At 41.0% G+C, this 10,626-nt stretch overlaps 1 protein-coding gene across 3 annotated transcripts in view; it reads right to left on the bottom strand.

Moving 5' to 3' along the window:
• MAPKAP1 (mitogen-activated protein kinase associated protein 1) overlaps positions 1-10,626 on the bottom strand; it is a 97,996-nt gene that overhangs the window by 9,577 nt on the left and 77,793 nt on the right. For 2 of the 3 annotated variants that reach the window (XM_009334308.1, XM_009334316.1), the window contains 2 exons: positions 9,550-9,690; positions 4,294-4,431 (listed from right to left, as the gene is read on the bottom strand). In XM_009334308.1, coding sequence (XP_009332583.1) covers positions 4,294-4,431; positions 9,550-9,690 — 279 coding nt within the window. The remainder of the gene's footprint in view (positions 1-4,293; positions 4,432-9,549; positions 9,691-10,626) is intronic. The other variant, XM_009334324.1, reaches the window with a different exon arrangement.

Genomic DNA, 10,626 nt, shown 5'->3' with positions numbered 1-10,626 from the left:
CAACGCTTTCTGTATGTTTTTAGTCCTTCCACAACCCAATAATGAATTCATTAAATTAGTATTACCCAACGTGCATAATCTGGAGGAACTGGATACTGAATTAAAACATCAAATACCTTTAGCTTTAAATGAAAACTACATAAAAGCATTTCAGGCATCCCTTTGGCTATCACTTACAGCCAGTATGAATACTGCTAGAAAAGCTATTTTCGTGCAGATGTGGAATTCAATGGGAAAGACTGACTCGTGTAGCAACATCAATCAAAACGTCGGCTCCGCTGGCAGCTCTCGACAGTAAGGCAGGTTCAAAGGTCACAGGATAAAGAAAAAGCCAAGCTCTGGTTCAGCTCTAATATCTCCTCGCTAGAAGTCTTGCAAAGGTACCTACCCCCCTTCTGTACTAGGCGGCTTTCATTAATCTTCTTGCCATCTTTTTTAACTAGTCATGCAGAACCGCTCGATAGCGAGACATATAATGGGGAGGCCCTGTGCCTATTACCAGGTTAACACTCTGTTAAGCCCCAGTGCAACAATGGAATAAGAATTTAAAGGAAATCTTAAGCTGCAGGGTGCAAAGCAGGCAATTAAATTACAAACCGAAGTTACCAACGTACTCCGCGACCTACAGAACACCTTTGTTTAGACTACCTTAATATTAAGGATATTTTGATCTAGCAACTGAGATGTATCTGCTTTATTAAAACAAAAAAAGGCAGAAAAAGGATCACAGAGAACGTTTCTTCAGTGTTTCAAGTAAATTATCAAATAAATCCCATTTCTGCAGCTATCGTAAAATACACAGGAATGGAAGAACCCCACGTATTTCGAAAACTGTAAGTCTGCCCAACTGATTAGCCTCAGTGCCACTAAAAGGCCTGCCCTGAGGTCTGCTCACCCCTCCATGCATCAGCACCGGCTCAGCGCTCGCGCGGCGCGGATGCCGAGGCAGCCTGGTAGCCCCGGCCCTCGGAAGGGACGGCCACGACACATCCATCACAGCTGCACTTTGTCCACAGTGCACTTTGTAAAAAGGCAGTGGTCAGTGACACTGAAGTTTCTCCCTTGTCCAAGTAATGTAAGAGACATTAACAGAATCAGATTTCCTTTAAATTACACTATTGCAAAGGGATATAATTATATTAAACATATTATGTTGCTTCCTTAAGACTTTATATTATGTACACTTAATTGAGATACAAAGCTCTTTTCATCTATAAAAATGACAACTACTTTATTAAGGCTTAAATCTTATTTCTCAATGATAGGATGCTTCCTTTCAAGATTCAAAACATTCAGAATCTCTCGTGATAATCAGACCGAACCTGATTTAAACAAGCCGTTTATAGACAGTGGTTTCAGGTTCTAATGGCATTTGATCGAGCCAGCAGGGCCATTACCTCTTCCCTCTGTCTAAATTCAGGGAGTCTGATTTAATTTACAAATAAAAATTCAAATGCTGACCCAGGCCTACTACAAGGGCAAACAAAAATCATCAGCCATTCCTGCCTACAATACACACACTAATGGCAAATTAGATGCCCAAGCTTTCTATTTTCATTTTCTGTTTTCACTGAATGCAGCTCTAAGTTCTGCGAACTCACAGCACAGGAAAGCTTCATCCCCGTCCAGAACGACTCCGAGTCCGTCGGTAAATATTCACAACATGTCACCTCTGAAGTTGTCGAGTCCTTTAACACTCACACAAGTGCCACTAAAGCTTCGCTGCATGAACCTGTCTTTTCAGAGAAAACTAACAGAACATAAGCACAAGGCTCTCCGCTACATCGATACACAACTTCTGTATTCACATTTCTGCAGAAAAGTACCAGTAAAAACTCTGAAATCTCTTTAATCTGCAGAAAGTAAGAGCTAACTGAATATTCAACTGTGTAAATTACCATGTTCAGAGGAGCAATTGTTGCAGAAACCTCCAGTTATACTGATCACAGCGACCAAACTCCACTCCCAGCACCCCTTGCCCTTACTAAAAAGTAAGGTCACATTTGGATGCTCCTGAAAACCCTTCACCTCTCTTCAGAATTACAAGAAGTCGGTCTAGCAAAGCAGCGCTCAACCTTATTACAACCCCAACTGCCAATGTCTAGGGAAGGCAGGCAGCTTAATAAAACATACACTATGTTTTCAGCCGGTGTAACTGTACAAGCACTGTTACATGGGCAGAACACTTCTGAAAGACGAGATGGAGCATGTTTGTGTTACGAGAGATAAAAACATGAAAACAAAATATATTGCAGAACTCAAAGACCTTATCTTTACTCAGCCTCTCCTTCTTTGCAATAATTCATTCAAGGAAGATCTGGGAATAATTTTTGATGTAAACTCTGCTACAAACATATATCACTATGCTGATAAAAATCACAGACAAAACTTGTGAAATACAGTGAGTTTCATTCCTTTATGCTACTAAAATAACTTTTTTCCATTTAAAATTCAAGAGATACTGATCTGCCGTTGAGAGTTCCCCAGAATGTATCATTCTGAGATGTCACACTAAAAGTCTCTTCTACTGGTCTAAGATAATGACTTTGGGAACATCTTTAGTGAATCGGGAAGCGGTCAGCAGATTTCAGGAGGAATTATTTTCTCTTTTTGGAACTATGCTGAACACTTACTTAATAGGAAAAGTTTATGATGGCCATGTGAAAATGAGTAAATAAAAATCCTTAGTATCATAAAGTTTGCCTTTGTTGTAACCTGTCAGCATCCTCTCCAAAGTGACCGTGATTCTTCATTCAGTGATCTCCAGGGTACTGAAGGTACTGCACTTCTGCCGGTGGACTCCATTTGGAGGTTGAAATTCCGTCCCTTATTTCTGCCTGGGGCGGCAGGATTTGGGTACAAGCACCATTTCCAACAGCAGCAGGTGCTGCCTCTGGGGCTGAGGAGCCCCATCCCCTGCAGGATGCAGTTCTGGAGGTGTTCAGGGACAGCTTGAAGGTCTCAGACTAGCGTGTTGATGGAAGTGTGAGCTGGAAACCTCAGCTTTCAAGGCTGGCTTTTCAGATACAGCCTCATTCTGTGGGCACAATTTTACCACCACAAGTGTTTGCATTTGAAATGAAATGTGGCTACAAACCCAGAGGTGTTAATATATTTACAAGCGCAAACCTGCACCTCGAACTATAAAGGTAACCGTTACACATTTTGGACTGCCTGGTCATTAGGGAAGTCTCTCCTTGCGATCATGCCTTCCCAAGAACCACAAAATCTTGCTGGAGAGACAGAAAAGGAAGACAATGACTGGACTAAGAACATGGAAGTAGGAAGGGGTAATGAAGGGGAGAAGGATATAGTTCAATAATTGCTGATAAAATCTGTGGCAGCCATAAATTTACTCTTCCAAGGGAATTCAACAGATCATTACCTCTGTAAATATGTATCACATAATTCTCCCTCTCTGTCACCTTGCAGATAAGTATTTAATACTTAGCATCCCTACCCTGCAAAAGCGCAAGTGTTATAAAATCCATCTGAGCTTTTGAACCGCAGTTACTTTTTGATAGTAGATAGTTACATTTTGGCACCACTGGGAGACATTGCCCAATTCCCCCAGGGCCTATCTTGTGGTTTTTAAAACAAATTTTACAGATACAGACTCCCACTACTCCACTGACACAACAAGCAAAAGCACTTGGCTTTTGAAGTCGCACACTGAACGTAGCAAACTCTGACCTCTTGTTGATGACTGGCTGAACGGGGACGCCCAACCCGTCCTCCGGCTAGCTTAGCTATCACTGCCGGCCAGGAACGGTCACTGCCTTCCTCAAACTGAACTCTCAAGAGCGGCACGTTGTAATCCCGGTGACCCTGCAGCCACGGCTGAAGCAAATTTAGACTGCGCTGACACTTACTGTATGTCCGAGATCCTCAATCGCACCTAAGAAATTGTTTAAAGCCAGTGTGGATGTTAAGAAGTTCAAAAAAATTGCAAGTATGTTGAAACATTTATTTGACTACTGTGCTATGGTGCTAGAGACCAGCCTAGGCAAAGCCAGTGTTTCCTTGGTATGACAGTGTTAGCAGCTACTGAGAGTGGGCAAGAAACACTCTTAACGATGCCATTAGCTGTAAGCTGCATTAAAAGGACACCCATAAAATGTGTATCTGTTTATGTTGTGTTCTCTATAACAGAATCGAGTCAGATTAAAAACATCCTATAATGAATAAAATACACCTATAGAAAGAAAAGGACATTGTAGCAATAATTCTTTGGGCATCTAACACATACAGGGAAGGAGAGAAGAGAGAACATAAATAAAAAGGACTACTCACTTGGGCTTTTTTCTTCCGCAAGGTCACAGGCACAGAGGAGTTCAGAATCGATTGAAATGGGTTTCTGCTTAATCCAAAACTTAGTGCTGGCCTTCTGATTAGTAACAGGGTCTATCTCTACCTTGTCTCCAGAAATACCTGAGATGAGAAAGAATAGAGAGCCACAATAGTGATCTGTTTAAGCGATTTCATATCAGCTGTTTGACACACTTTATAAATCTTAAATGGGATGAAAGTATATTGCCCTTTTGGGCTTTCTGAAAGCACAGGAGCTTTCAAAACCAAAAGCAAATGGGTATCAAACTGCATTGATAATCTGCATTTTATCCTCCTGCATAAGCATACCAACAAGAAAGAAATATCACAGAAAAAATTCTTCTCAACACATACAGAGCTCTTCTGGAAGCAGTAGCTACATGAGCTGCAAGATTTATAAAAAGATACTGCTGGTTTTTCAATCACCACTATTATATGTAACGGACACTATCACACGCCGTCCCCGCTCTATCCCCTGTACGGCATACACACTATGCTCTATATGAGAGGACAACACCCATTCGCAGCAGTACAGAAACGCTCTTTGTGTTACCCAGATACTCATAAACAAAGACATCCAGTCCCAGAGATCCTGTGCGTTTTTACACTGCTGGCATTTTAAAGCCAGCTCTAATTAGGCTGCTTTGAAAGCAAGCTGAGGATTTGTGTAGCTCCTGGCACGGGCGCCGGGCCCTGCTTCCCAACACGGGCTTCCCCAGATGGCTGGCGCTTCGCTACTGCTGTGTGTAGGCTGACCTGGATACGGCGCGCTGCCACACGCGAATCCTACAGCAGACCTTTTGTGAGCGAGAGTAGAAAATTCCTCTATCATCCCTCCACACGTTACTCTCGAAGTCGTGCAAGAACAGCCTTTCCAGTGGGACGCTGCCGGGGCAGGCTGAGGGCTAACAGCGTGCTGGAACCCGCCCGGGACGCTCGCTGTAATTTATAGCGGTCTTTATCACAGTATTGCGAAGCAAAGGCCCTGCTACGCCACACTGATGAACAGAAGCTCATTGTTCAGTAGCTGTTGACACGACTGAACAAACTTCCCAGCGTGCTTTTTACATCAAGATGTGTGGAGCCTTAAAAAGAATTACATTTCTTCAGTCATGAGTTATAGGTGAAGCTCATGAGAAAGCGACAAAAGGAAGCAATACAGGAAAAAAGTATTTAAATGTCATTTAACTCTTGTACCTCCGGAAAAACAGCAGAGATAACCTTTTCCCTCTTGAGGGTTTTGACTATGATGCTTTCAAATACATTACGCTTGGCCCGTCTGAAGCACAAGAAAACCTAAAGGAGCTGACGGTAAAACTTTGAAGAGGTGTGACAAAATACAAGTAAGATGCCACACACATAAGGACTCTCCCAAGCCCTCCAAAATTAACTCAGTATTTCTTAAAGTCTGGTCATAGCTGCAGAATTTGCAAGCCGCGTTCATTTGTATTTTATGCAACTCTAAAATCAAAGCGTACAGACAGCGAGGAGCAGACACCCACAGCGGGCTTCCTGCTGCAGTCCTTCCCACTAATGCAAGGTTACCTTCACTTTAACCCTGGCTATTATGATAGGTTATAGTAACGCCACCAACCCTCTCCCCCCTTCTATTAACCCAGGAATGCGCTTTGTCATTAAACATACGTCACATCAGAGAGATCACATTTCAATTAACCATTGTATCAAGAGTCCAATTAACACAAGGACTGCTAGAACTAGGTAATTTGAGCAGGCTGATGCTGTATCTGGAGCCCATTTTGTTTTGTAATTTAATTTTGGACAGATTATTTAAAATCGGCATTGTTATTTCACTGTAATGGTTAATTATTCAAAACGGCATTTTCTGTAGTTTAAGGAAAATATGCGAAGTTGATGGTACAAGTTCTTATTTTCTCGCTGAAAAAAGTCAAGGCAAGTTCTAAAAATAAAGATGCAAATTCTTTGTGTGCGAGGGTTGTTTCCCATCCCTTCCTCTAAAAACGTCACCCCTGAAAATATCCTTAAAAAATTTTCACTATATGGTCCTGCAACTTCAGAATTCACAGTCAGTCAATATTGTTAATGCACCTTGTTAATTTGATAGGATTTGTCAGGTAACTCCACTGGAAAATTATATAAAACTGTTCCAGATGAACAGATGATAGTGACATGAATTAAAGTGATAGAACAATAGTGGAATATAAACCAGAAATGACACCCAAAGTGGCTGTTGATTTATTGCCATCCTGAGTTTGGTTCTGGGCTTCCATGTATATTAGTGCTACAAATCTGGGTCCATTTAGCAGAGAGATGCTCATACATACATCACCAGCTCCTGCTCCAAGCCAAGGTCACTCCCCATTGCATCAATCTTTTCAGCAGAGGCTACTTCACCAAGCATGGATTTTGTAACCATCTCAGATGTAACAGACTTCCTCCTCTTTCATCTTTTTTTTATCATGTAAAATACACTTTAACTTCTATTATTTTTATCTGCAAATTGTTGCTGTATACTTCATCCATTATTTCTGTATCTCGACATCACTGGCTTAAGCTCACACACATCCAAGGAGCACATTGACAAAGAATGTTGTCTTTTTTGTGTTATTGTTCTCACAGTCTGTATGTATTGAAAACTAAAATCAAAACAGTATTATGTATGTGGCTTCTGCAGTCTCTGTCTCACAGCACAAACTAGTCATACTCAAAAACCAAGTAAAAATGCTTCTACTATTTTCTTAATTCATTCATTTTATCAAAAGAAATGTCATCGATGTATTAGTCCAGTAACGCTGTTCTGTTCTTGCTTCCTTTTTTGGGGTCTGCAACTGCCCCCGCCTTTTCTGAAATACTTGTCAGCAGTAATTTTCCAAGACAATATGCTGCTTCTAATTTTGCTAATGTGATGCACAAGCAAATGTGTCTTATTCTTTCACAACGTGATAGAACCTTTGTAAAAATGTTGAGAGTACTACTGTATGTGCATTACACTGTAATATGAGCTAAAACATAAAACCCCAGACCTTAAACTGCTACGGCTAAAGCTTTCCACTGTAATAAAACCATCAGTCAAAAGGTGGTCATCCCTCCCACGGTCATTTACGTATCGCTTTTTACTGTCAAGAAGAACTATGCACAATGTACAGAAGATCAAGCTTACTCCAATATTTTTGGTAAACCTTGCCTCAAATTCAATGATCAGGCCTCAAAACAGCTACAACGTTTCAAAAAGTACCAGTATGCAAGCAGTAATTCACAAACATAGCTCACACTACTGCTACCTGTTCTATGCAACCGAAATAAAACCCAACGCCGAACCTACTCAAATTCAATGACGTGTATGTCTTACAATGTCGGAGCAAACGGCAGGGACTGGAGATGAGCTACGTTGAGTGTTTTCTCCACCACTTCTGGGTTCTGTCACACGTAAACACCCTTCCACGTGAAGCCTGGGAAACTGGGATTCGCCCCCAAAACCACGTGGATATTTTCTGTGCAAGCACTGCACAGCATTTCAGCTAGCCTGACAGCCGATAGGCTCCGGCACAGCTACCAACATCATCGATACTGTCAATAAGGAGCAACGGAATTAGCTTGGATTCTCGGCATCCGCTAGAACTGTCGCTTTGCTATGGCTGTTACATAAAACTGATGGCATAAAAATGCCACACAGAAATGTAGCACGATTGCTATGCCGGTCTTTGCAGCCGGCCATCATTAAACTGACACAGAATAGCTCCCGAATCACAGTTACTGATGAACGATGAAAAAAAATTAGATAACGTTTTTTACATTTCAGGTTGTATGGAGCAGTCTGTCACTCGCAGCAGTTGAACACATTAACACCCGGCAGCCCTAATCCAAATAGCACCTCGATGCTTATTTTACCAGCATTTCCCTTTCAATATCTTCAAAAAATTCATGAGAAAACCCAACCACATACACTTATTTTGACTTTATTTAGAAGTTTTGATGCTGTACATTTGCCCAAACTTTGAATATCTCACTGGGGTTTTCTTTGATTTTTAAAAAGTAATTACATTATAAAAATCACATTATCAGTGTACTGCCATCAAAAATATACAAGTTCACATATTGTTATAAAAGGGAAATTTTATGGTCCTTACACTACTGGACAGGGTCAGCTCCTTCACTGCCTCACAAGTTAAGCCATTTGTTTCATTTAACAGCTATTCTCCCTTAACCATTTATCTTTAGTGATCTGCCATGACCTTTTCAAGTTCTCATTTCTGACACTTTCCAGATACAGTGAGTCAAACTTCACTGGAAGCAAAGTATCACACCCAGATAGTTTGCTCAAAAGCAGAAAACATGCCCAGCGCTGTCCTGCTTCAGCACCAGCATATAAATCCTGCCTTAACAAGACAGTTCAAAATAAACTAAGAAAGCCTCTTCTGTAAAAGTTTTAGACATATACTTTATATGTGCTTAAGGATGGAAGAATGAAGAGACTGTAGTGACAATAATACAGAAACTGCTATAGTGTAAATTTAACAATTCTACTGAATTCTACAGAATAAATGTATTTTGTAAACATCACAGCACTTAATGTTTTACTGCTGAATCATTTCTTTATGGAAGGTATTTGCAGGAATGTCACAGGTCACCTACCAATGCATCATTAATCAAATTTTCACAATTTAAACACAAAGATAAAAAGCCATTCAATCATTTTAAAACAGTAATGGGGCTTTTATAATTCAAGATTCTGTCATCCCTTGGCCTTCAGGTTTTCAAAAGCATTCAGAAAGCTAATAAGGACAATATAAAACCTTTAGAGAATGCTAGTTTTATTTTGTTCCACCTCAAATTTCCACTTGGTCATTAAAATCTTTCAGTCTCAGAAAAGGAAGAACTTAATCATTCCCAATTTTGCACAGCCTCATTTAAAAATAACAAAACAGTTGGCAAGAAGCTTTCCATTAGGAAGCCTAGATTGAAAAAAAGAGATGGGGTCATTAAATAATGGCCTTCTTTCAGAAGAAACATGTGCTAGCTGATTGTGGATAATAAAAATACTGAAGTATTTTCAACTGAAAGCAATTTTTTTTTAACTGCTGAAATGCTAGCAACACTTTCAAGCGATGTGCTCCACGATAAAATAGACCAACATGATAATGACTGCTTTAAAAACGTCTGAGATGGACAATCAACTATTAGAGAGGGCCAAAGGTTTGAACTGTTCCATCTTCCTAAGCGTTATAGTATGGATTGATTTACCTAACTGAACATCAGTGGTGAATCGAAGCCTATGGATCATGCTGACTTTGAAGGACTTGTAATGGTGGCTACTGAGCATGTCCTGAACTGTAGCTATATCGATCTGAGGGTCCTCCTCCGAGACCTCTTCTCCTCTTGAACCTGCAAAACAAGCCAACAATAGTGAACAAGAGGTTTAAAATCCAGCATACGATTCAGCTAGCACGTAAGTACGGCTGTGACGTCTGCAGCTGCAGATGGCTTTTTAAGAAAGAACAGAACGCTCAAGTCCATGTCTCTGGGAGGAGGAAATTCTCACCCTCCATCCAAAGACAAAAATCACAAAATCACTAATTCATTAAGGACATTACGATACACATTTGCGTCCCATGTGAAGAGCAGCACAACATCCCAGCGGCAGATTCTCATGTGACACGAGACATCCCTGGGCCGCAGACATCCACGGGGGGACCTCGTGGGATCCCCGCCAGGACGCCCACAGCCTGTCACCCGGGAAGGAGCCTGGCGAAGGGGGGCCTGTCCCCAGCCAGGGACAGGCAGTATTTTCGGGTGCCGCCCTCGACGTATGCACTAGCACAGTTCTCCCGTGTCTCAGCATCCCCCCACGTGGGATGTGACGCTGGCATCTTGCTGCAGCGCTGGCAACACCTTGGGCACTCTGATCTCAGCCCTGCGGTACCGAAGCTGCGCTTTATTTACTGATTAGTATTCTCATTACTACTGCAGGTACTGGCTTTATAAAAGGTAACATCTCATTAAGCCAAAATGCCAATTACTGAAAAAATATAATGCACTTTAAAGATTTTTTTACATTTTATGACGTTGGATTAACACCAATTGAAACATTACTATAATGCGATATATAATTTTGCACAGAGTAATTTCTATACCAGCTGCTAATAAAGCATCTCAGCTGTAAATGATCATTCAGATGCTGTTAGATAAAGTGGTATAAATATGTTTGAAAACTGATTTAGCTTCTTACAGAAGGTATTGAAGAATGACACGTTTTGTTTAATATCCCAGCTAATGTAGTCCTAAAAGCTGAATCAACTGCCAGTTCAGAGTACTAAATTT

The sequence above is a fragment of the Pygoscelis adeliae genome, unplaced genomic scaffold, assembly GCF_000699105.1.
Source record: "Pygoscelis adeliae isolate BGI_AS28 unplaced genomic scaffold, ASM69910v1 Scaffold150, whole genome shotgun sequence".
NCBI lineage: Eukaryota > Metazoa > Chordata > Aves > Sphenisciformes > Spheniscidae > Pygoscelis > Pygoscelis adeliae.
This window is presented reverse-complemented; position numbering and strand designations above follow the sequence as displayed.